Here is a 26,891-nt window from a genome sequence, read left to right on the forward strand (position 1 = left end):
GGTCACATCACAATGGAGGAGAACCCATTTTAAACAAATATCCACCACCCAACCCCTCCCAAGCCCCATTTAAGAATCACTACTGTGGGGACCTCCCTCGTGGTCCAGAGGTTAAGACTCCATGCTTCCACTGCAGGGGGCGTGGGTTCAATCCCTGGTCAAGGAACTAAGATCCCACATGCCATGCACCACAGCCAAAAAAAAAGAAACACTACTGTAGTGAGCTACATTTACTGCTGGGTGTGTGTTGTATCCTTTCAACATTCTAAGGAGGAGTAAAAGGTTAAATGCTTTGCTTTAGGCTGGGTTCTCCCAGAAGCAGACTCTAAGGAAAAAATGTGAATTTAACTGATGATTCCAGGATGCACTAGTAGGGAAGTGGGTATGTAAAATAAGAGGAGGTCTATGCAGGTGCATTCATGCCACTGTGGGCAACTATGCTTTCTTCTACTGGCGGCCTCAGATGGTATGGGGTAACTCCACTCGAGGGGTAACTCAAATATTCAGCTGTCAGTTCTCTGGTGAGCAAGGAAGCTGGGATGCATCCTCTGATTCCTATTCACCATTAGCTGAAAGCTGCTCTCAGGGGCATTAACTCCACAGCACTTCAAGCAGAGAGGGAGCCTTAGGAAGGTGATTGCAGTAGGACTCCTGATGGTGGCAAGTGCTGGAATGGTGAGTGCTCAGGCATTTGGGACAGGCACTGACACCTTCTATTACACACCGGATGGTTCCATATTGGCTTCTCTTCCCTTTTGACTCTCAGCAGTTCACCTTGTTATGCCATCTTTCACAGTCCCTGACACAGATCTTCTCTTTGCTCCACCCAGAAGAAACAGTTTCTTTCTAATAACCCATTAGTCTTAAATGGAACTCTTTATTAGTTCTAATTACTAAGAGCCAAAAATGTTAGTTCCTTTGTGGTTTTTATACCTAAAAGGTTTTGTGAACACAATCAAAGAAAACACTTTGTGGAGACTCAAATACAAAGTTCTATTTATTTTCAATAATGAAATCAACACAACAAAGAGGAATTAATCCTCTAATTTTTAAATCTAACACTATTCTTAGCACAAAACTATCCTCAATAAATAAAAACACATTACTAGTAACCAAGTAAGACTTTTCCCAAGACTCTCTAAATTTTTGTGTTTTAAACAAAACTGGATGGTAGATAAAGAAACACAAGGTAGAGACTTAACTGACACAGACTTGAAGAAAAGAACAGCCAACGAACAGGCTCCCCAAATATAAGTTGGCAAAAGGAATATGGGGTTTTCAAAGTAGCCCAGCAATCAGAGTTCACTGGGGGATGCAACGGTTTGGGACAGTCCATGTTCAAAGGCCTTGTAATTAAATCTTTCCACATTCCTAGATTCTTGATTTGGAATCTATCATAATCTAGAGAAGCTTCTGCCAAAGGATAGGAGGCTCTTTATTTATGCTTTCTGAAACAACCCATCTAACTTTCCGCCTTTGACTTTGTCACTAGCTCCTCTCACCAATACAGCAGGGATTCCATTCCAGAAAGCGGTTATTACTATGTAAACCAACCTCTCTGTTTTTGATTTTCCTTTTACAAACACATTGATACTGCCAGGAACAGCTCTAAATATATCCAATTTCTTTTATTTTCATCCTCCAACTTTGCTTGGCTACAAAATCTAGGACTCACAGAGCAACAATAGCATTGGTCAAAAGATGAGTGTCAGTTCCAATGTAAAAATCTCTGAAGTTCAATAGTCACAAAAAAAATTTTTAATGCCTTATGTGCCAAACCTTTTTTTTCATTATCTTGCCAATTATTTCTTTCGGAATTCAATCCTCCGAGCTACATTCTGAGCACCAAATTTTTTGACCAGTGCATCTCGGGTACCCTCATCATCTTTTTGCAAATCTAAGTCATCCTGTCGGGACCAAATGGGATACCCATCAGCCCTCTGACCAGACTCTAAAAAGGAGGAAGTAGCCTCCAGCTCACCACTATTTTTTAGGAAGGCCTGTGTAACTGTTGACAGATCCAAGTTAAACTTTTCCATTAACTGCCGGATGATCTTAATGGCAGCTCCCACCTCTGGTGCGGAAACTTTTTCTTCTTCTTCTTCCTCATCAGGCTGTGTTTCTGAGTCTTCCTCAGGTGTGGGTGGATCATCATCACACATTGTTATATGTATTTCAAAATCAGGGCTCTCATCCACCTAGAGAAAGTGATGAATATGACCAGTTCCTAATTACCAAGTCATGAATACTTACTCTTAAAATATCTGGTCTCTCCCAGCTACCACTTCCTTGCCCTTTTCACCCCAATCACACTGGACTTCCTTCAGTTCCTCTTATGTGCTATGTTCCTTCTTACATTTACTCATGTTGGATGTGTGCATATGTGTATGTATGTGTATATATATGTATGTATATAATAGGGTAAGGAGAAGTGTGAGTGTGGATGGGGTGTGTGTGTGTGTGTGTGTGTGTGTGTGTGTGTGTGTATGCATGTGTACATATGTACGTACGTGTATGTATATGGTATTCCAACAGAACATTAGAAGCTACACTGAATGTGAAAAATAAATGTTATGTGCATACACATATATGTATACACATGTATGCACTAGATTATTTGTTAAAAATTTGACTTCACTCTCAGATTGTAAGCTCCATAGGGCAGGAAATGTTATGTTTTGCTCATTACTACATCCCCAGTGCCTACCAATGCCTTCACATGGTAAGTACTCAAGAAACATTGCTGTATGAATATATGAGGGTCTCCACACTACACTATATTTAGGCATGTTACAAAGCGTGTTATGTGAAAGGAGACCTATGTAGGCCATGTTTGAGAGTTGTTGAGAGTATTTGAAAGTTTACAGAAAATGAACCAACTTTAAATTAAATGAACTTTAAATTATTTTCCTGTTTTAGACTGATGCATAACCATTTTTCTTAGTGTTAGTAAGAAAAGTTAATTAACAAGATCCTTTTTCTTAGAGAAGATATGCACATATAATTTGGATTTTTTTATTACTCATTATTTTATGGTTGCCTTTCTCTATAACTATGATTAAATATGGGATTTCAACAAAGTTTTAGAACTTAACTGAATATGGAAGAGCTAAAAAATTCTAAAAAAGCTCTAAGTATACAAAGAGCTAAAATTGCTTGATAAAAAATTAACCTCTTTAAAAAATTACTTTTACCTGAGAATAAAAACATTTTAAAAAGATAAATCCGCAAACTTAACTTAGAAAAACTTACAGATGAAAGTACTCAAAGTAAGATGCTTTATACTGCTTAAAAATAATTCTCCCCCATCTTTCTCCCTCCCCTCCTCCTTAAATCATCCTACCAAAAACTAAAAGTACATGCCCAGAACCTTGATCAGTCTCACCTTCCATTTTCCTCCTCCATCTTGAATTTCTCTCTTACCTTTCTGGGCCTCAGGTGTATAAAAAGAACAGATGGGAAGACCAATTTCAAAGGAGGAGAATGGACATAGGAAAAAAACATGAGTTAAATCTAGTTAACATACCACAATCTCTTCAAACTCCCGGGTGGCTTCTACAAGCATCTTTTTGACTGCTTCTTCATTCTCCTTGATCTCTTCCTTTTCAAATTCTTCTTCAGGCAAGTCTGGAGTTCTCTTATTCTGTGGTTCTATTAAACAGAACAGCACCAGATTAGAATTAGCCTTTTTTACAGAAACCAAAAATATAGTAAATGCTCTGTGAGCTCTGGGCCAGAAGTGAGCCTGCACTTTTTTCCTATTAGAAAATATGTTTTTGATCAGAAGGGTAAGAAAAACATGACATGCATGCTCAATAATTTCTACTCTTGCTTCTGAAAAGTTGTACAATAAAAATGGTGATAATTTTCCTAGGTTCTGATACGTAAAATAAAAATACTCTTCAAGTTTAATTCATTTTTCACTTTGTATTTATAGATCTTGCAAATTAACAAAACTGTGCCATAAATTGGGTTCTCTGGGAAGTAGGTTCTGAGATGGAGATTAACAGGTAAGGTGTTGATTAAGGAGTGTTCACTGGGCAGAAAGAAGCTGAGAGCTGTGAGAGTTCCAACAAGGCCGCAACTGAAACCATGTAGAAGTCTGGAGCTAGGAAGGCCCTACAGAGTTGACCAAGTTGGGGCAAGGGAGCCAAGATGTTATTTTAACCCCGCATAGATTAGTCATTGGATGCTAGCCTAGAATGACAGAACCTTGGGTAAGGCAGTTCTCCCAGGGGAAGATAGATCTGGGGGGTCTACCACAATCCACCACATACAATCTACAGAAAGGAGAGCCTCCTAAAGCTAAACATCCTCCCATTTCCCTTTTACTCTTTGTTCTCTGAGGACTTAACTCTGCTATTTTCCACTTAACAAAGACTGACTACTAAGGGGCAACACGAGAGAGATTTTTTGTGATGGAATTGTTCTGTATCCTGATTTTGGTGGTTACATCACCATCTGTACATGTGTTAAAACACCTAACTGGAAAACTGTATGGCAGTTTCTTAAAATATTAAACATATATAATCACCATATGATCCAGCAATTCCACTTCTGAGAATACACCCAAAAAAAAAAAAAGCAGAGTCTCAAACAGGTATTAGTAACCCATACCACAGCAGCATTATTCACAATATCCAAGATGTGGAAACACTAGGAACAAAATTCTCACACATGTTGCAACATGGGTTGGTGTTTAATGGGTACAAATTTCAGTTCTGGAAGACGAAAATGTTCTAGAGATGGATCGTGGTGATGACTGCATCACAATGTGAACATACTTAGTGCTACTGAACTGAACACTTAAAAACAGCTAAAATGGTATATTTTATCTAATGTATATTCTACCACAATAAAAAGAATTTAAATACATAACTGTACACCAAAATAAGTCAATTTTATTTTACATAAAATTTTAAAAAGAAGCCTTATATTTTAGAGATACTTGCTGAAACCGATAAAAAAAATGGGATAATGCCCGGCACTGGCTTCAAAATAATCCCAGAAGTCAGGATGAAAGGTGTAGATGAAAAAACTGGCCACAAACTATAATCAGGTGAAGTTGGGTGATGGGTACGTGCATTATACTATTCTCTTTCTACTTCTGTAAATGTTTGAAATTTTCCATAATAAAAAGTGTAAACAAATTATGGCTCACATAATGAAACATAATGCAATGAACAAGAAAGGAATGAAGCAAACAATGAGCAGACACAGAAAAGCTTCAAGATCTATTAAGTTAAAAAAAGAAAGCAAACTGCAGAACAAACTTCTGTCTAGTCTGCTAGTGTTACTATGAGCAAAAAGGACACAAACAGGGGACAACAGTGGTTGCCTCTGGGAGAGGAAGCGGGGGAAGGGGTATGGAGCAGTGAGACTCACTTTTCACTATGTACTCTTTTACACTTGGAGTATAACTGAGGATAAATTCCTAGAGGCAATAATTACCATGTTTAAGGGAACATGTATTTTAAATGTTGTCAGATGGTGTCAAAATTCCTTCCAAAGAAATTGCACCGATTTCCTTCTATTAATAATGTAGGAGTGTACTTGTTTTCATATACCTCGTTAACTCTGGGTATTACCCATTTTGTTAGTTATTGCCAATCTAACTGATAAAATATGACATTGCCTTGCTCTGATCTACTTTTCTAAAAAACACACCAGACACACTTATTTCAGTTTCCATGGGCAGGAGTCCAGGCATGGCTTGTACTGGTCCTCTGCTCAGGGTGTAATTTTTTGTTTGTGGGGCTGCACCTTATGGCATGGGGTGGGGGGGCGGATCTTAGTTCCCTGACCAGGAATCGAACCGTGCCCCCTGCAGTGGAAGCACGGAGTCTTAACCACTGGCCAGCCAAGGAAGTCCCCTCAGGGTCTAATTTATTTTTATTCAGTAACAATATTTCTGCATTTGTTTATTTGCCATTTATCTATTTCCTTTTCTGGAAACTTCCTGTTCCATTTCCTTTGCTCACTTTTCTACTAGTTTTTCTTTTACTTACTAACTTCTACAAGCTCTTTGGATATTAAGGAAACTCACTCTGTTACAACGTATTGAAAATACTTTTCCAGTTTGCTCTCTGACTTTATCATGAGAAGCTTTAAATTTTAAGTAATCAAATATATAAAGTTTTTTTTAGTCTTCCTGGTTTCAGAACTATCAACATGTAACTATTAAAAGGGATACTCGGGGACTTCCCTACTGGCACAGTGGTTAAGAATCCGCCTGCCAATGAGCGGACACGGGTTCAAGCCCTGGTCGGGGAACATCCCACATGCCGCAGCAATGAGAAGCCTGCGCACGGCAATGAAGAGTAGCCCCCACCCTCCGAAACTAGAGAAAGCCCACGTGCAGCAACAAAGACCCAATGCAGCCAAAAATAAATAATAAAATAAAATTAATTAATTCAAAATAAATAAATAAATAAAATTTTAAAATAAAAAGGATACTCGGGAATTCCCTGGCAGTCCAGTGGTTAAGACTCTGTGCTTTCACTGCCATGGGCCTGGGTTTGACCCCTGGTCAGGGAACCCTGCAAGCCGCGGCCAAAAAAAAACCACAAAAAAAAAAGGATACTCATCCACATTCTCTCCTGGTCATTTTATGATTTTAATTTTTACATTTAAATGCCTGAATATCAAAACACAGAGTAGGGTGAATCCAGCTTAATTTTGTCCCAAGTTCCAATTGGTCTACCAGCCATCTCCACACCACTGATTTAAAATCAGGGCCCTACATGATCTCCTTCACCCATACACACAGCCCAGTCTCTCCAAGAATTCTCCCTCTTGCTTCCTCCATCCCAGCCACACAGGTCTCTGTTGCTCCAAGAACACACCAGCTATACTCCACCTCAGGACCTTTGTACTTAATTCTCCGTAAGCCTGAAATACTCTTTCTCAGATAACCAACTGCTGAGTTCTTTCATTTCCTCTGGTCTCTGCTCAAGCATCAGCTTACAGTAGTGACCTTCCCTTCTCATCCTGTAGAAAACCTCCTCCTCTCCGGCCCTTACCCTGATTTATGTTTTTCTGTAGCACTTCCCGCTGCCCAGCTAGCATTTTAAACTCCATGACTGAAGGGAGTTTTATTTACTGTTATATCCCAGCAGGATAAATGTCTGGCACTCAAACATCTGTTGAATGAACGAATCTCAAATGTCACTTTTACCAAAAACAAAATTCCTACTAAGCATATTGAATAGGATTTGCCTTCCCAGATTTCAACTGTTATGCAGAATAGCCACAGAAGGAAAGAGAAGTTGAGGAAGCAGCATGACTCTTTAAACAAAAGGGTCTGTCAGTTTACGCTGTCAATACCCGTTTTATCAGAAGTGAAGCATCTCAACAGCTATGCACTGTGTCCTAACCGGCCCTGAATCCCAATATTCTGTTCAACTGCGTTAGAAATACACTTCACCTGAGCGAAACGTGGAAGCGACTTCCCACTGAGAATCTTCTTATGTGAATATGCAGTCATTTAAGCCAAGAAATTAAAATAAGCTGGTCTGGCAGGCATGGCTTTAAAACGTCTTACACTGAATGTACCTGAATACAGAAGAACTATTTTTTAAAACGAGTCTGGGAAATCTCTTAAAAGATACCCAAGAAGCTGGTTCCCCGTTGTCTCTGGGGGGAAAAAACTAGGTAGCTGGTGGGAAAGGAAAGGGGGGAGAATTTTCCACATACTCTTTCTGCACCTTTTGAATATCGGACCATGCCAATACCCCAGTTATTGGAAAAGTGAATTAAGAGAGACCTTAGAAAACGGTGCAATATTACCCGGATGTCAAAGTGGGGGTGAGGAGGGGGCTGGACGATGCTCCCCAAGACGCCAACATGGACGCCCAACAGGAGAGGAAAGAGGCCGACGCCCCCGCCTCACACAGGGGACAGCAGAGGGCTCGCGCGTTCGCAGCAAGCCTCACCCCCGCTATCAGCATCCTCGGGGTCTTGCTCAGTTTTCCGCTTGAGTTTCTGGGAGGAGGGGCTCACTGGGGCCTCCCCCAACAGGTACTTATGCTCCTGGCCCCGCAGGCGCTTGAGGTAGCGGTCCTTCATGGACTGCCACGAGTGCTGGGTGAGCGAGCTCTTCTCCATCGCTTTCCACAAGGCGTTGCCGGTGACGGAGCTGGGCGAGCGGGCATGTTCCTTCACGTACGTCAAGATGGCCACGTCGTCCGCGTCCGTGAAGACGATCCGCCCCGCGTGCGGCTGCAGCTCGGGCTCCGTGGCGGCGGCGCCCCCAGCCTGAGCCCCGGGCTTCGTCTCTGGGGCCTGGTCGGCCCCTAGAGCCGGGCCCAACCGGTAGGCCTCCAGCTCGAGCCTCTCGTTGCGCTCCACGCAGTCCAGGATGTACTGCGTGGAAATGAAGTCGCCCGAGGCCTCGGCCGCCGCCTCCCCGGGCTGAGCCAGCAGCACGGCCCCGGGCTCCTGCACGCGACACAAGGTGCCGCCGCCGTGCAGGATGAGCGTCGAGAGCCGCCGCTTCGCCGGGCTGGGACGCACGTAGAAGGACATGGAGCTGCCATCCTCCCTCACGAACAGAGTCGAGGAATGGGTTGGCCCATTGGGGTCTTTGCCCAAATCCATCGCCTCAGCCATAGCTCACGCCGAGCACCAGAAGAAGGTGCCGTCTTGCCAGCGCGCGGCGTTACAGAGCCCCAGTGCTTGAGGTAACGCTCCAGACGCTACTGCCGCCGCCCCACAACCCCGTACTACGCCTGCGCTGCAGTTGCACAGAGCAGTGCCCGCCCCCTTTCCCCGGAAGAGGCGGGGCTTCTGAGCGTGACCTGGAAATTGCCGTGCGACCCTCGTCGTCTTTAGGTCCAGCCCTCTGGGAAGATGGCTGCCGTGCAGGGACCTGAAGTTAAAGTGGACGACTGCGAGCCGAAACTGAGCAAAAAGTAAGTGTCGCAGCAGGTCATTAAAACCTTTGCTGTCGGAGAGTCTGAACTAGAAGGCGCCTCGAGGCTCCGGCCGAGGCGGCTGTGCCTGGGGCCTTCCTGCTCGTTCTCGTGGGTATGAACATGCTGGGACGTAGTCGCTGCGCCCCGAAACTACATCCCCCAGGATGCCCGGGGGCCCCCCGCTGGTTGGGTCCTTCCTCCTTCTCGTACTCTTGGAGTAAGAATGCGGAGAACTGGGCGGGGACAGAGAAAAGCGAAATTTACTCCTTCCCTTTTCTCCGAGAAATGCGTTACTGTGCCACACCCCGGTAAAGAAGTTGGAGAAATGTTAAATACCCTAGCTTTTCAGAAGCACCTTCAACGTTCGAACTTTATGTATCAAAGGCCATTCTGAACCCTTTGTATTAAAGGGATCAGTTCTTAAACTGTGTCGTACACCTCTCCATATGGGTTAGAGCATTGTGAGTATGTCTGGCAGTAGAGACTGTCTTATTTAGCCGGGTACACCAAACTGCACTTAGCTCTGCTGGATGTATCTTTGTTAATCACTCCAAATCCTTGGAGTATGAAGGTGAATATAAATAAGTTAAGATTAGCCGCCCTTTCACTGACTGTGTCTTGTATTCTCTTAATACTACACTCCTTCTCAACCGGAGTTCTTCATAGAACATAGGTAATGATCTGAGTGACTAGTTCCTCAGTACGCCTAAGGATAGTACATAAATATAGTACCGTTCCAGAGGCATCGGAGAGAAGTTAGTTTATTGCATATAATGCCTGCTTTAGTGCATTTTTTTAGTTCTGTTTCTTAATTGCTCTTGGAATTTCCTTGGTGTGAATCTTTAGTGAGCACCATTGTATGCCAGTTATTTTCTCCAAGTTTAAAAACAGATAGGCTCCCTGCCAGGTGATTCATTCAAGGCCACATTTATTTTAAGGCAATAAAGAACATGATCTCTGTCGTTCTGTTGCCTTCCAGTGTTAATGTATAAACTTAATGTAGTCTAAGACTCTTTCTGAATTTCTTCTTTCCTCCTTGCTCCTGGAGCTCCAAACAAGGCTTGTCTTTGATTCAGGTGCTTTTGTGTGGCTTGTTTTTAGCTTCCTCTAGAGTTTGCAGTTGATGGTGATGTTTTGTATGCTTCCCATTGCCATCTTTGTGGACAGGTATTTCATCACGAAGAGAGAAACTACATGTCAGGGGCTTCAGAAACACTCCCATTTTCTAGACTGTTGTGAGCATTTCTACCCATAAACCATTGACTGACTTGCTGTTGACCCTAAATAAGCACCATCTTACCATAGCCAGGAATGAGAACACTGTCAGTTAATTTGCAGCACAGTGAGTGTTACAGGGTTGATGTCAGTTGAGAGGGTCTTATGTAAAACGGGACACTAAAAGGTTTCGTAACCTCGCCTTCTCCCCGCACCCAACCCATAAGAGTAGGAGTGCTGGCTGGGAGTATGTGTACTGTCTGTCCCATCTGACACCACATCTCTGTGTTTCCTGTTAGGTGGTGGTAATCATTAGTTCCAGGGTAATCTGCCATGTTGACGCAAGCTGCTGTAAGGCTTGTTAGGGGGTCCCTGTGCCAAACGTCCTGGGCACAGTGGGGGCAGAGGGAGCTGCGCCTGTGTCAACTTGCTCTTTTGACAACGATTCACAAGGACAAGCCACTTTTTGATAAAAGAAGGTTGGTGCCCATTACCTTCTTTATTGCTCTGGGAGCAAAAATCCTTCCCTTACTTGGTTTCTTATCTGTTAAGCCTCTGGCTAAGTCTTTGGACTTGCTAATGAAACAACCCTGCTACCTACCAAAACCAATAGTCCTTTCTCAGTTTCTCTTTAATAAATTCAAATTCTCACTCCATAGATTTTTGGGATGACTTTTAGGTCTTATTCTAGAACAGTGCTGGGAACAAAACCCTTTATGAATAAAGAATTTCTAATGCAGGTTATTTTCCCTTCCCTGTCTTTCTGGAATTTCTTTGCTCCTGAGATTAACTTGGTTTCTAGTCTTAGTTCTTACTCCTAGGACCTTTTTGGATTATCCTTATTATTGATTTGACTTAAAGAGCAACATCCAGTTGAATGGAAAACAAGTTCATTATGTTAATGCGAGGAAGAACCAGAGAGGCTTCAATGCCCACTGACTGAATGACAGCACAATAAGTCTAGCACACTGTTCTAGAAAGGTGGCTTCACAACTGCTACAAAACAGATTTTATCCAGAGACACTTACTTTGAGGCCCTCAGAGTCAGTTTTCTTACTTAAAAGATAATCATTTCAAATCTCCAACTAAGTTTTTTTAATTGAGTTATTCTAAACTCATAGATAATTTAAAATGGACCCTGAAGCCAAACAGTATGCAAGCCTGACTAAGAATCATCTGCCATGGTTCGTTATGACAGGATATTCAGTTAACATTGGTGGTTTAAAGGAATGATCAAGTCTATTTGAATAATGAGGGTATCCCTCTCTACCCAAATCTGTTTGGTTTCTGGGTTCAGATAGCAAGTTTTCAAGTTATTTAAACCAAGTTGTACCAATCGCTTTAGTTTTTGAGTCTCAGGTGACGAGTATGACGAGTTTGAATAGTGAGAGATTTGACAAGAAATTTATCCACATCTGTAAAATTTCTGTCCTTGAGGCAGAGTGTGAAGGGTTAAGATAGGGATACCTAGAATGGTTCACATTTTGCATGGTTACTAAAATGCTAGGGGTGGGGTCATCTCTTTATGTATATTATCTCAATCCTCACAACATCTGGGGAGGAGGGTGTCTATTATTATTTTACAGAAGAAATTAAGTTACTTGCCCAAAGTCACATAATTGGTAGGTAGGCGTGTCAGAATTTAGCCCCAGGCAGTCTGGCTCCAAAGATGGTATATTATCCCCTGTGCTATGCTGCTTTGTACACTATTCTACCCAATTTGTTGTCAAAGTCAGGCTCCATTGTGGAGAGTGAGGCCAATGCTGAGGGCCATTGTCAATGCCTTGATCAATGCTGGGGGAGAGATTGTCAGTGGAGTGTCTCCCTGAACTCTGAAGAGCCCCCTCTTCCTCACCCCACCCCAGACTAACCCACTCCTTTCATGAGGGGAGAGAGATGACAGACAAAGCTAGAGATGTCACCTTATCACACATCAGATCTGATGCTCTAGGAACTTCGTATTCTGCAGAGGAATCCAAACAACTAAGATTCAGTCCCTGGCCTCAAGGAGCTCCCAAGCCTGATTAGCTTGAGAAAAGCCTACCTTGCTGATTTTCTGGAAAACCTTTTTTCCTATTCTAAATATGAATTAATATGTAGGGTTTTCTTTGTCCTTGTCTATCTTGATTTTAGTTGGGATCTAATGCCAAGGACCTCAGACTGGAAAAAAGAGACTGAGAAAGATCTTTCACATCTTTATTCTAAGTTTATTTTTTTCCCTTGTCTGTTTCACATATAGAGTTCAGTGACTGAGAGACTAACAGTGGGCATGTAGAACTGGGCATGAGTGTTTCCCCAGGTTATTCATATTTTTGATAAGTAGCTATGGGGCAGATCATAGAGGACTCTTCAGGCACCTGTCACGTTGAACATTTTCATCTTCCTGACAGTGAGCTAAAGAGACGCCTGAAAGCTGAGAAGAAAATAGCAGAGAAGGAGGCCAAGCAGAAGGAGCTCAGTGAGAAACAACTAAGCCAGGCCGCTGCTGCTGCCACCAGCCACACTGCTGATAATGGTGTGGGTGCGGAGGAGGAGAGCTTGGACCCAAACGTGAGTCCTCGGGACCACTGCCCTGGCTGGGCATAGGGAAGCTTCTAATGCGGATTATGGCAAATTCCTTGGGACCAGTGATTAAGGAGATAAATAGGAACTGAAACAGGCACAGGGATGGATGAGGGTGGGCCCACTACTCCATCTGGTTAAAGGCACAGGCCCTGCACATTCTTCTTGTCGACTACTTACAGATATTTGGGAGAATCCAGTACTTCCAAGTGACTGATCTTCCTTGGAGCTAGCTGGGCCTTATAGCAGCCCCAGAGAAAATGTCTCCCTAAAAGTGGGCTGGAGTTTACTTTAGCCCAGAGATTGGCAAACTATGGCCCACAGGCCAAAGCCACCACTACCCCAATCCCTCCTCCCTGGTTTTATAAATAAAATTGTGTCGAAACACAGCCATGCCCATTTGTTTATATATGTCTAAGACTGCTTTCACACTGCAATAGAGTTGAGTAGTTACATCAGAATAAGTTTGCTGACCCCTGATACAGAATATTCCTTTTACACATCCTCCAGGCCCATGGGCCTGCCTTGGGGAAAAAGTCTGGTGTGTGGCCAGGGGCAGGAAAGTAGGAAGATAAGTGACTCACCATGTAGATGTGTCTACAAAAGTGGTAACCAGGGCCATCTGTACCAATTAATCATTATTTTAGGCAGAGATTTGATTTTTCTTTTTGTTGAATCTTGTATTTTGGAATTCTGGCCTTTATTCCCAACTGTGGATCTGGCCACCCTGCATATTTAAGTGCAAATCTCACTCCATATTCCAAGCCTATGATTTCAAGGATTCAGGGGGGTTGGTTAAAGAAACCTCACTGTATTGGGGCCCCTCTGAGGCAGAATACAGAACTCCGTTAGACAAGCCTCTGGACTGACCATGTTCAACTTCTCAAAAGCTCTTTTGTTTTTTGTTTTTAACAGCAATACTTCAAAATCCGCAGCCAAGCAGTTCACCAGCTGAAGGTCAGTGGGGAAGACCCATACCCACACAAGTTCCACGTCGACATCTCGCTCACTCACTTTATCCAAGAATACAGTCACCTGCAGCCTGGGGAGCACCTGACTGACATCACCTTAAAGGTGGCAGGTAGGAAGATTCCCTGGCAGTTTGCTGAGCTCCCACAGCAGGCAGGCCTCTCCAGTTGCACAAAGGAAGGTCTGGGGTGGTCTTGCTCTCAAAAAGCTTAAGTCTGAGGCTACATTACTAGAGATGGCACCAGTATGTCTATTCACAGAAAGTAGAGCAGCCCTGAGGCATGAGGTCACATTCCAGTGGTGATGCTACAGAGGAAGGGGCATTCTTTCTGGGGGACTCCCGGCCTGATACTGCTACTCATTCACAGTCCTTTATGAGGACTTCCCTTCGTCAGTGGGAGCCATGGCCCTGAGCTCCTAAAAACTGCAATCTGTGTTCCTAGACTACTTTACACTAGGCTATTTTTCTAGAGCACTGTTATTTTGGAGTTTACTGTCTTGTGTGGGATCTTCTCCTTAATTTAAAAGATAATTAAATCCTGTCTTTCGTTTATACCTTCCCCACCAAAAAATATATAAAACTATTTGTTGTAGAAAATCTAGAATGTTGAAACATTCAGAAAGGCAAAGAAAGAAAAGTTTGATTACCCATAATCCCACCACCCAGAGAGAACCCCTGCCAATACTTAAATGCTCCCCAAATTTCTTTTTCTTTAAAGTCCAGTGTTTTCACTAAAATATGTCTTGATGTTAGTTATTCTGGGTCAGTATTCTCAGGTACACAGTGTGCCCTTTATTTTTTTTTTAAATAAATTTATTCATTTTATTTATTTATTTGTGGGGTCTTCGTTGCTGCACACGGGCTTTCTCTAGTTGCGGCGAGCGGGGGCTACTCTTCATTGCGGTGCGCCGTCTTCTCATTGTGGTGGCTTCTCCTGTTGCACAGCACGGGCTCTAGGCGCATGAGCTTCAGTAATTGTGGCACGAGGACTCAGTAGTCGTGGCTTGCGGGCTCTAGAGCACAGGCTCAGTAGTTGTGGCGCACAGGCTTAGTTGCTCCGTGGCATGTGGGATCTTCCCAGACCAGGGCACGAACCAGTGTCCCCTGCATTGGCAGGCGTACTCTCAACCACTGCACCACCAGGGAAGCCCCTGGGGCTCCTTTTTATCTCTTTTTTTGTACTTTGATTTTTAAATTGTATCCTCCTTTCCAGTGTAATTCTCTTAAGGCATTATTTGTTGTATTTATTCACTCTTATTTCCTTCTAATTTAGGCTTCCTTTCTGAGATGATTTTTTCCTTTATTTCTAATTTTTTCAACGTGTCGTCTCATTTCTTAGTTTCTTCTAATTCTAATTTGTGTTCTTTCACATTTTGTGTCATATTCTTAATGTCTTTCAGCTCATGAAATAGAATTTTTTGCTTTTTCCTGAGCATGTCTTTCTAGTGCTTTTGTTGCCTGTGATGATGTTATTCTCCTTATTCTCTTTTTTTTAATTTAATAACTTTGGTATTTGACCTCACTACTTTTATGTTGTTTATTTTCATGTGAGATTAATTTTCTTCAGTGTTAAAAGGAAGCTTCGTTCAGATAGCTTTTCCACCTTCACTGAGCTCCCTCTTCTGTTGTTTTTGTGGAGCATTCAGAAATACAGCAGCTTACTTTCTGGGATTTTCAGGCTCTTCTCCTTTCTCGCTTTTGTTGGACCTTCTCTTTCCTTTGTCTCTGTTTCCTTGGTCTTGTTCAATTTTGTGGGACCTTGTCTTCGGAGAGATCCCTTGCTGTTAAATTTAGAGAGTTCTTGGGGGCTACACTAAAGGGCTTCATCCCCTAGACCTTCTTAATGCAGCCAACTATATTGACTTGTATGTTAGTAAGCTGCTATCCTCTCCGTGTCCGCTGCTATCCTCCACTTAGCCCTGCCACATTTTCCAGTGAATACCTATGGCTTTTTGGCAGACTTCCAGTTCTCAGACCTGCCAGAGACTCCATTGCTTCCCATAGCTTTTTCCCATATAGAGGTCTTGGCGCCCTTAGTGGTTTTCCCCAGTGCTTGTATTTGGGGATTCTTGGGAATATCTTCCCACATAATTTTGTTGTAAATTTTGTCCATGGCTTTTTGGGCTTGCCTGTCTAATTGTGCTTTCTTTTTTTCTTTTTTTTTTTTTTTTTACTATTTATTTATTTGGTTGCACCAGGTCTTATTTGTGGCATGAGGGATCTAGTTCCCTGACCAGGGATCAAACCCAGGCCCCCTGCATTGGGAGCACAGAGTCTTAAACACTGGACCACCAGGGAAGTCCTTGTGCTTTCTATTTTTATGTGAAAATTTAGGAAGATCCCACAACTATGCTGCCATCAACATTCCAGGAATCCATTGAACACCTTTAAAAGCCAGATCTTCCTGCACATCTTTTAACTGGTTTAAATGGGGAGCCAACTTTGTCATGAAGAAAATGGCAGGGCTTAGGCCTCAGGCTAAAATCAAATTGTTCTAGTTTATATTCTGCCTGGGTGTAAAAACTGCAGAGGGAGCTTTTTTGGCACTGATATCATGAAATAGCTTCTGCTTCTGTCATTATTTTTGCTGTTCTCTAGGTAGGATCCATGCCAAAAGAGCTTCTGGGGGAAAGCTCATCTTCTATGACCTTCGAGGAGAGGGGGTCAAGTTGCAAGTCATGGCCAATTCCAGGTATACAGAAATACCCAGTTACAGGCCTTTCTAGTTTGGCCCAGAGCAACATGACTGGGGACAAAGGCCCATATAGTCTTCTTTTCCCATAGGAAATTAAAATTAAAGGGAGTGGTATATGGTTGGGAAAATAAAAGGGCCATCTGGTCACCTGAAGAATAAAGACTGATCTTGGGTTGTGGAGCAATTAAAAATAAAAGATAATACTTTTTAACAGTTGACCTTGAATCTGGGATTCTTCTTGGGTACACATTAACACTTTAGTGAGGGTTCCACAGTAAAACCAGTGGTCAGTTTTAATTTGGGATATTGTATACTGAATTATGTTTTCCATTTATTCAGGAATTATAAATCTGAAGAAGAATTTATTCGCATTAACAACAAACTACGCCGGGGAGACATAATTGGAGTTCAGGGCAATCCTGGGAAAACCAAGAAGGGCGAGCTGAGCATCATTCCCTATGAAGTCACACTGCTGTCTCCTTGCTTGCATATGTTACCTCATCTTCACTTTGGCCTCAAAGACAAGGTAGGGGCTTCCCTGGTGGCGCAGTGGTTGAGAGTCCGCCTGCCGGTGCAGGGGACACGGGTTCGTGCCCCGGTCCGGGAGGATCCCACATGCCAAGGAGCGGATGGGCCCGTGAGCCATGGCCGCTGAGCCTGCGCTTCCGGAGCCTGTGCTCTGCAACGGGAGAGGCCGCAGCAGTGAGAGGCCTGCATACCGCAAAAAAATAAAAAATAAAAAAAGACAAGGTAATTTTTCATGGCCCCCTGGCTCTGGTTTATCATACCATTGAATCAAACACATCAGTGATTTCTATCTGTTACTTTTCATTTAGGAAACACGGTTTCGTCAGAGATACTTGGACTTGATCCTGAATGACTTTGTGAGGCAGAAGTTTATCATCCGCTCTAAGATCATCACATACATAAGACATTTCTTGGATGAGTTGGGATTCCTAGAGGTGATGGAAAGTTCTTACCTGACATGATGAGCTGCATTCTGTGCTTGCCTCTTACTCTTCTTCCCTTCCCTTCTCCACAGGCACATCCTGTGTCAGTATCCTTCATGCTCAGTGAGAAGTCCCCTTCTTGCCAGTGTCTTTGTTCCACCTTGTTTATTTAGTGCCCTGATTAGGAAGGTAGGACAGGACTTCTAAGATAATGGACAAAGTAGAGGGCCATCCACATGCTAACAATGCCATGTTCAATGTGTTATCAACTCATTTTGCTTTTTTGTAGCATTAAAAAATATTTTTCTTGATTTTTATTCAACTTATTTAAACTCAAAAATGTTGTTTAGAAAAATTTGTAGAGCAAAAAAAAAAATTTTTTTTTTTATTTTCTAATTTTATGAGAAAGGTGAGTACCTATTACCATACAACAAATTCAAACAATAAAGAAATAAATAGAAGCAAAACTGAAAGTCCCCTTTCATTTTTTCCCAGCTAATGTCCCTCTCCAAACTTGAATTTGAGGTGGCACAGTGGTTAAGACTGCGCTCCCGATGCAGGGGTCCAAGGTTCAATCCCTGGTCAGGGAACTAGGTCCCACTTAGTCCCGCAACTAAGAGTTTGCATGCCACAACTAAGGAACTCTCGAGCCTCAACTAAGGAGCCTGCGTGCTGCAACTAAGACCCAGCGCAACCAGATAAATAAATAAATAAATGTATTTTTTTAAAAAGACAACTTGAATATGTATCCTTCCTCGCCATTTGCTCTGCATTTTTATAATACCTCCACTCCTGTGCATGTTGCAGGTGGGGTACATGTGTAAGTGTTTTAGCAGGGTTTTATTTTTTGCTTTAAACATAAATGAAGTCACATCGTATGTATTATAATGGACCTCACACACACACACACACACACACACACACACACAATATATTCTGGGACCCTTTGCATGTCCATATATATGTGTGTATGTGTATTCCTTTTTGATGCTTTATAATTATTTCCCCTATTGATAGTTTAAGTTTCTGATTTTCTTCAGTAATGTTTTAGTGAACATCTTTGTACACATGGACAGGTGTTTCTGTAGGATGGATTTCTAGAAGTAGAATAAGTCAAGGGGTATAAGCAGTTACAATTTTTAATAAATACTGCAAACTGAACTCAAGAAAGGCTGTACCCATTTAGAGTCTCACTAACAGCTTGTGAAAGTTTATGGTACTGTGTTAATGGTGTTTGGTATTAATAGAGACTCTATTCTAGAAAATCAAGCTATCTCTACTTTTTTTGTCAAGCACCTACGCATTATTATTGAACTTAACTTTTACTTGGGATATAGTTGGCTTAGCCTATCACATTCAAAGCCTGAGCCATTCCCAAGAACTCTAGTTTGAGGACCTCTGTCTGTGAACTAAATGTTTTTCCTCTCTTTTAGGTTGAAACTCCCATGATGAACATCATCCCAGGGGGAGCTGTGGCCAAGCCTTTTATCACCTACCACAACGAGCTGGACATGAATTTATATATGAGGATTGCTCCAGAACTCTACCATAAGGTAATCAATAAGAAGATGCCCTGTGTCCTTAGAGAAGTAGAAGGCTGAAAAATATTGGCTAGACAGGTACAGTCAGAAATAAGAGGAACATTGAGGGTAGAACAACCAGGAGAGGATTCTAAATTGTCAGGCTTCTGAGTGTTACATTTCTCAGTAGAGCATTATAGGGCAAAGGGGGTATCTTTCCTAGGTGTACCGATCCTCCTAACATACTTTGTTTCCCATAATCTCATAATACTTTTAAGTTTATAATCCTTGGATTAAATTTGATTTTACTCTTTTGTAGAAGAATGAGTTGAATCTCTGTCTGAAAGTTGGAAATATCCTCAAATCACCAGAGTAAATATCGAAGACTGTGTCATTTAAGATTCTTACTTGCAAACGACAAAACCTGTTAATGGTGTTTAAGCAAAAAAAAAAAAAAATGCATTCGAATATATAAGGAAGCTCACAATTTCCAGGAAGATCAGAGAATCAGGCTTGGAGGCCACACAACTGAAATGATTCTGAATTATATCACTGGGCTGTTCGCATGAAGAACCCAGTATCTTCCAGTCAGGACAGTTACAACAACTCATAAGCTTGGCACTAGGCACAGGTCATTGCCATTGGGACTTCCGCAGTTACTGCCTCTATAAGCCAGATATCTCTGGCCCCCTTCACCAGAAGGGATTCTGTGCAACACCTGCATCTTCTTTGCATGTTGAAGTCTCACAGGTTGGGCAACTTACGTCACATGCCTACATCCTAACCCCAGAAGAGGCTTCTTTCTTGGAGAGGCTCACACTCACAAGATGGGGGACACCCCAGACAAAGGATGAGAGTTCAGTGATCCTGGACAGCCAGAATGATGACTATCCACGAAGGCCTAAAGAGAGTAGGGCACTCAGCATTTGGCTAGAGACCTGAAAGCATGCCTTGAGCTGTGAAATCCAAGTTACAGCTTTTGTAGGCAGACCCTTTCCCTAGCCAGTAAGACAAGATTAGCTGCCATGACCACGGCCGTGTGTTGTTATTAGATGCTGGTGGTTGGTGGCATTGACCGGATTTATGAAATCGGACGCCAGTTCCGGAATGAAGGAATTGATTTGACTCACAATCCTGAGTTCACCACCTGTGAATTCTACATGGCCTATGCAGACTATCATGATCTCATGGAAATCACAGAGAAGATGATTTCAGGTGACCCCTCCTGTCCCTTTGTCTTTCACACGTGTTTGCGGGGCTGGTGTGCCACTTTCAGTTGGACTTCCTGTTGGTCCTCTTTAAATGACACATTTCTTTCCCAGGGATGGTGAAACACATTACAGGCGGTTACAAGGTCACCTATCATCCAGATGGCCCAGAGGGCCAAGCCTGTGAGATTGACTTCACCCCACCCTTCCGGAAAATCAGCATGGTCGAAGAGCTGGAGAAAGCCCTGGGCGTGAAGCTGCCAGAAACTAAGCTCTTCGAAACGGAAGGTAAAGTGATGCACTCCTTCACTCTAGGGCCCTCCTTCCTGTTCAGCTCTGAATTAGATTAGGTCAGGGCTAGAATCTCCCATGTTATTCTCTTTATATACCTCTTAATGGGGTAGTGTGATGTCTTCTGTCCTAACTTGTATGTTTGTATTACAGAAACTCGCAAAATTCTAGATGATATCTGTGTGGCAAAAGCTGTTGAATGCCCTCCACCTCGGACGACAGCCAGGCTCCTTGATAAGGTGAAAGGCCGTGCACTTCTTGTACATGCCCTCATCCAGTGGTAACGCCCCTTCCTCCCTATGAAGGTGAACTCCACTGTAGAGAATGAACTTCTACAGCTTCACAGAGGAAAGCTCTAATGAGAGAACAAGTTTTGAACTCCTGCTGTACTAAGCTCTGTGCCAAATAGTTATGTTCGTTACCTTATTACTAACCATTGAGAAGCTTAGGATAAACCCCTATAGCATCAGGTATAGGGTTGGGGTCCGAGGCCTCTACCACCAAGACAGAGACGATCAAAATGCCATTTAGAAGGGCTCTCTAACTCTGCTTTCTCCTTAAGCTTGTTGGGGAGTTCCTGGAAGTGACGTGCATCAATCCTACGTTCATCTGTGATCACCCGCAGATAATGAGTCCTCTGGCCAAATGGTAAGATAAAGCACGGTGTTGCAGTTACCTGTTGCTGCATAACGTCAGAGCTTAGCGGCATAAAACAGTTTATTCTCAGGAGTTTGTGGGTAGTCTTTCTGCTCTACGTGGTGTTGGCTAGGGTAACTCAAGTGGCTTTTTTCAACTGGGAACTCTGCCAGGGCACCTTGCATCTCCTCCACATGGGATCTCATCCTCTGGGGCCTCTCTGGCAGCGTAGCCAGGGTTCCAAGTGGAAGCATTCCAAAAGAATAAATCCTGATGTGCAAACACACATCAAGCCTCTGCTGATGTCCCATTGGCCAGAGCAAGTCATATGGGCAGCCCAGAGTCGGTGTGGCAGGGACTACAGAAGGGCATGAATACAGGGGGTATGTTTCAGTGTATCAGTCTATCACACAGCCTGTTGTGAAGATAATTAAAGCTTCTTTGTCTCTAACCCTCCTCAATAATGTACCAAATGATTTGGTGCCAAGAATGCATGCAGGCTATGGGTCACAATCAGTAACAATTTTGAGTCAACTAGATTTCAGGAATCCTTGTTTGTACCAGATGTTCTTGCTGAACCTGCATATTCACCCTCCCCTTTGGTCTCCTGTCCCCAGGCACCGCTCTAAAGAGGGTCTGACTGAACGCTTTGAGCTATTTGTCATGAAAAAGGAAATATGCAATGCCTACACTGAGCTGAATGACCCTGTGCGACAGCGGCAGCTTTTTGAAGAACAGGCCAAGGTAAGGAAGGAATGTGTGCCCACTCACCAGAAGCTATCAGCCTTAACCCTGGTCTGTGTCTTGTCTGCAACTCCTGGTGACTTCAGCACAATGAATAATGAAAGCCACAGGCTTCACTGGAGGAAGTCACATTTCAAGATGGAGAACTTGACTAGTTTGGGCCCTAGAATTTCTATATAAATGGAGCTTAGGCATGAATATCTGTTTGAGGAGTGTGACACTTGACAAGAACATAATTTTTCTTAGATGGTACATTTATTGAGGTGGCGTGAGGATGAGAAGCCACAGCACCCACAGGCTGCCTATACTAGCACTGCCACTGATGGGTGGTTCAGGAAGTGGGAGAAAGACTGTTGGGAACCATCAGAGTCTCTGAAAGAAAATGCGTTTCACTGGACTCGAAGAGCCCCAGGCAGTAGAAGTATTTTCATTTCGCAGAGAAATTTGCATGTGTTCTGAGGTAGAATTCATCAGTCCTGACCTCCAGGTCTTTGAAAGAAATGACTCCATCCTGGAGTTACTGGGAAACCAATTCCCAGCAAGTGCTGGGTGTCCAGAGCATCCCTGGAATGATAACGCCTCTGGACATTTTCACGTGCTCACTCAGACGCTGAGAGAGCACAGCCTAGAACGACGTCGCTGTGTGGTTCTCCTCTTCCAGGCCAAAGCTGCTGGCGATGATGAGGCCATGTTCATAGATGAAACCTTCTGCACTGCCCTGGAATACGGGCTGCCCCCGACAGGTGGCTGGGGCATGGGCATCGACCGCGTCACCATGTTTCTCACAGACTCCAATAACATCAAGGTACGAGGAGACCCTGAACACAGCACCACTGTGTTGGAAGCGGGGTGTGGTGGGCCTGGAGCATAAAGAGAGGGCTTTGGGCTAGGAGGAGGGGCAGGCAGAGAAGTTACAGGTGACTTCACAAGAGGAGGGGCAGAGCATCTGACCTTACAGAATTTGGTGGGTTTTCAACCTGAGGCAGAAGAAATACTGATTGTTCACATTTCTTAAGGATCCAAGGAACCTGCTAAGCCATCTACATGCATTACCTCATTTAACTTAAGTCAGCTTATGATGTGTAGAAACTGTTGCTACCCCATGTTTATAGTTGAGGAAATCATATTTGAAGAGAACCTCTCTGTTTATTCCTTCTTTTGACATTGTACCCTAGGCAGCGCTGTGCATTTCTTCTTTTCCATCCTCTGTAACTGAGAGGGACTGAATTGAAATAAAAGAACACAGATCTCCGGGTTTTGGTGATAACAGTAATGAGGGGAGAAAGGAGTAGGTGGATAGCCAGGAAAAAGTGTGTCTTAGCTTCAGAATGCATTCTCTCTCCTGTAGGAAGTGCTTCTGTTTCCCGCCATGAAACCCGAAGACAAGAAGGAGAATGTAGCCACCCCTGATGGACTGGAAAGCACAGCAGCCGGCACTTCTGTCTAGAAAACAATAACAGCAAGTCGTATGACTTGGGCATCTTTGCGTTTGTGCAGAAGATCAAGGACTGCGAGGGAATTCCTGTGTGTGTTGCTATCTGTTTGACTATCACATTTCATGTCAGCCATCAAAAGAGAGAAGAGGAATTAAGAATTCCTTTTTACTCCTTGTTACCAAATAAACCATTTGTCTCTACTCCTGTCTCATCACTCTTTTTACTTTTGGAATGTCATCTTATTTCTCAGACAGCTGATATAATGAATGTTTAGGATTATACCACTTTATTCATTCAACAAATTTATATTAATGTCTGCTCTGTGCCAGCCATTGTTCCAAGGGATTGGGGACACACCAGTGAGCAGAAGCCAAGTTCCTGCTTTTGTGGAACCTATACTCTTGCTTTAGGGGCAGGAGTTTGGGGGGCAACTAAACAAATAAGAAACAAGTAAATCCATATTTGTGACAGTGATGCATGCTAAGAAGAAACATGAAGCAGGGAAAGGGGGCAGAGGTGCTATTATATTTTATTTTAAAGTCTTTATTGAATTTGTTAACAATATTGCTTCTGCTTTATGTTTTGGTTTTTTGGCCACGAGGCATGTGGAGTCTTAGCTCCCCGACCAGGGATCCAACCACCCCCTGCATTGGAAGGCGAAGTCTTAACCACTGGACCTCCAGGGAAGTCCCCAGAGGTGCTATTTTAGATAGAAGTGATGGAGGCAGTGCTACGTTGCATATGTGGTCAGGGAAGACCTCTTCTAGGTGACATTTAAGTAGAGATACGCAAACAGAGATCTGAGTGGAAAAGGGGTGATTCAGACTACAGGGCTGCATTTTTGAGGAACAGCAAAGGGGTCTGGTTTGGCCGGAGAGGAGAAAGTAAAGATCAGTAAGGGGCCAGATCATGCAGGCATCTGTAAGCCATGCAAAGGAGTATGTATTTTATTATGAGTGAGGTGTGAAGCCATTGGAGGGTTTTGAGCAGTGTTGTTTTGTTTGTTTGTTGGCCACACCACGTATGGCATGTGGGGTCTTAGTTCCCCAACCAGGGATCGAACCCATGCCCTCTGCATTGGAAGCATGGAGTCTTAGCCACTGGACCACCAGGGAAGTTCCCTTGAGCAGTGTTTTTATTTTTTATTTCTTTTTTTTTTTTTTTTTTTTGAGCAGTGTTTTTAAAAGATTGTTCTAGTTAGCATGTGGAAAGCAAGAGTGAAAGGGAGACAGTGGCACTGCAGCAGTGGGCTGATGAGAGATGATGGCTTAGCCTTGGGTGGTATAAAGTGATGGTGATGGTTGAGCCATTGGACTTTGCCTGTGTTCCTGAGGTCAACAGAATCTGCTGTCAATGTGGGTTATAAGAAGAGGAATCAATGATAATTTCAAGGTTTGGGGCCTGACCAACTGGAAAGTAGAGTTGTCATTGACTTGAGATAGAAAAAACTTGAGGAAGTGCAGGTTTGAGAAGGAAGGTTGAGTGTTTGGTTTTGGACATAATTAAATTTAACATGCTTGTTAGATATTGGGTGGGAAGAGTGAATAGGATGCTGAATAGTGAGTCTGGTGTATTCTCATTTTCAGCACAGTTCAATTGAGCTAAGAATGACAAGGATACGGCTGGGGACCTGCTGTTAAAAGAGAGCCCGTGACACAGGGAGGCAGCTGGGGGAAACTTTTCTCCAATGAGACAACAAAGGACTTGTCTTTTGCACTTCAGCAAAACCTCTGCAAGCGTCTCGGCTTGGGAGTTGCCAGTCTACTTTCACAGAGCAGGTTTTTACTTTGCGGTTGGTAAAATGATCTAAGCACGCAGAAATTACCTAACTGGGAACTACAGGGAGTGCTGAGAACCTCAGTCCTTGCTGGTGTTGAACATAGGCTCCAGGAGCACTTGGCAGTGCTGGTTAGATGACCAGGTGGTATTTCAGAAGAAACGCATCATATGGCACATCCTTCAGCAAGGTGGTGTTAATTAAAATGAAAAGTCAACTCACCAGGATAAGGGACTGGACTTCAGGCACCACTGTACCGTCAATGTGGACCATTGGAAAAGGCAACAAGGATTAATGAGGTCACAAGTGATCTTTCAAGAGCTGTTTAGTAGTAGGCTGGGGGCAGATGCCAGCTGTCTGGCCTCAAAGAGCTTGGGGATAGAGGAACTGAAGCAGCAGTAGACATCTTGTCTGTGCGGTTTAGCAGGAAAAATGACAGAATGAAAGCTGGAAGGGGACTTCCCTGGTGGTGCGGTGGTTAAGAATCCTCCTGCCAATGCAGGGGGCATGGGCTTGATCCCTGGTCTGGGAAGATGCCACATGCGGCAGAGCAGCTAAGCCCATGTACCACAGTTAAGCCTGCGCTCTAGAGCCCGTGTGCCACGACAACTGAGCCCACGTGCCTAGAGCCTGTGCTCCACAACGAAGAGTAGCCCCCGCTCACCACTAGAGAAAGCCCGCACGCAGCAATGTAGACCCGACGCCGCCAAAAATAAATAAAATTAAATCTTTTAAAAAAATCCTTTAAGAAAATAGATATTTAATAAATCATCCCCCAAAAAACAAAAAATGGCAACTCTGGAAAATGCTTTGAAGGAGAGATCCATGGGGTATTGAGAAACTCTAACAGACCTAGTTAAGGAAGGCTTCCCTGAGGACATCAGATCTGAGATCTGAAGGAAGATAGAGTACTAACTAGTCAAAGAAGGGAAGGAAGGGCTTTCCATAGCGTGGCAACAAGTGCAAAGGCCCTGACGAGGAAAGAACAAGGAGAAGACCAATACCACTAGATACAAAAACCCAAAGAAATATGCCAACAGATGAGGCAGGAGGGTGCTGATCATACAGGGCTGTGAGCCCTACTATGGGACTTTGTCTGCATTTTAAAAGTGCTGGGAAACCACTGAAGCATTTAAGCAGGAGAGTGACATCATATCTGCATTTTGAAAACATCAGTCTGGCTGCTCTGTGAAAAAATTGGAGTTGGGCAGAAAGATGTTAAAGTCCAAGGTTAACAAGCAGTCCAAGAGGGAGACAACAGCAGTTCACACTAGGGTGTTGCCATGAAAATGGACAGAATTGGATGGACTCAAGAGATAGAAAGCTCAACAGGACTTGGTAATGGATTATATATTGGATTATGTTATGGGGGTGAAGGGAAGGGAAATGACAAGGTGATTCACTTTTCAGTTTATGCAACTAGACAAATGGTGGTACTAATCCCTGAGATAACCCTGGAAGATGATTCCCCCACCAGGAGTCTTTAAAGACAAGGAGTCAGTCGCAGATTAAAAATGCTGGAGGGACTTCCCGGGCGGTGCAGTGGTTAAGACCCCGCGTTTCCAATGCAAGGGACGCAGGTTCGATCCCTGGTCAGGGAACTAAGATCCCACATGCCGCACGGCCAAAAACAAAACAAAAAAAACTAAACATGTTGGAGAGAGGAAAGAGGATCAGGGTCCTGACACTTGGAGGAGGCCTGTGGCCCTTTTCCTCCGATCTAGAGAGAAAGATGGGGGTCAAGTAAGTTGCACTTCTTCTCTAGCTTTTGAGGGGTAGTAAGAAAAGTGAATTCTTTCATCTTTAGTAATTGAGGTATAGAGCTGCTGAATGGTACAGGCTCCTGAACTATCCAAGACAGCTATACTACCTATACCTGACAATCTGAAGGTTTAGAGCTGCACAATATGGTAAGCCACTAGCCACATATGGCTATTGAGCATTTGAAATGTGGCTGGTCAGAACTTAGATG

General features: G+C 43.4%; 2 protein-coding genes across 3 annotated transcripts; one reads left to right on the plus strand and one right to left on the minus strand.

The window, feature by feature from the left end:
- Positions 1–1,338: 1,338 nt before the first annotated feature.
- On the minus strand, positions 1,339–8,610 carry TERF2IP (TERF2 interacting protein; the record flags this gene model as incomplete). The annotated part of the gene is made up of 3 exons (XM_082862154.1): positions 1,339–2,198; positions 3,527–3,651; positions 7,935–8,610. The coding sequence occupies 3 exons, from the start codon at positions 8,608–8,610 to the stop codon at positions 1,803–1,805; spliced, it is 1,197 nt and encodes a 398-aa protein (XP_082718280.1). The 3' UTR covers positions 1,339–1,802.
- A 196-nt stretch (positions 8,611–8,806) lies between these two features.
- Positions 8,807–23,342, plus strand: KARS1 (lysyl-tRNA synthetase 1). 2 transcript variants are annotated; one of them, XM_082862389.1, is made up of 15 exons: positions 8,812–8,912; positions 10,430–10,609; positions 12,521–12,680; positions 13,608–13,773; positions 16,261–16,354; positions 16,697–16,883; positions 17,194–17,319; positions 18,741–18,860; positions 19,880–20,042; positions 20,150–20,323; positions 20,480–20,565; positions 20,889–20,974; positions 21,580–21,706; positions 22,368–22,511; positions 23,055–23,342. In XM_082862389.1, the coding sequence occupies exons 2-15, from the start codon at positions 10,464–10,466 to the stop codon at positions 23,151–23,153; spliced, it is 1,878 nt and encodes a 625-aa protein (XP_082718515.1). In that variant the 5' UTR covers positions 8,812–8,912; positions 10,430–10,463; the 3' UTR covers positions 23,154–23,342. The 2 variants fall into 2 exon arrangements, with proteins under 2 accessions (XP_082718516.1, XP_082718515.1); XM_082862390.1 differs by lacking the exon at positions 10,430–10,609 and having other exon boundaries at positions 8,807–8,912.
- Positions 23,343–26,891: the final 3,549 nt, after the last annotated feature.

The sequence above is a fragment of the Leucopleurus acutus genome (genome assembly GCF_964270905.1).
Source record: "Leucopleurus acutus genome assembly, chromosome: 20".
Classification (NCBI taxonomy): Eukaryota; Metazoa; Chordata; class Mammalia; order Artiodactyla; family Delphinidae; genus Leucopleurus; species Leucopleurus acutus.

Excerpts from the sequence above, each read along its gene's own strand:
- KARS1 (XM_082862389.1), top strand. The coding sequence starts at position 10,464 with ATGTTGACGCAAGCTGCTGTAAGGCTTGTTAGGGGGTCCCTGTGCCAA. Across the intron at positions 16,355-16,696 it reads CAAGTCATGGCCAATTCCAG|GAATTATAAATCTGAAGAAG; the intron begins GTATACAGAAAT and ends CCATTTATTCAG. Across the intron at positions 16,884-17,193 it reads ACTTTGGCCTCAAAGACAAG|GAAACACGGTTTCGTCAGAG; the intron begins GTAGGGGCTTCC and ends CTTTTCATTTAG.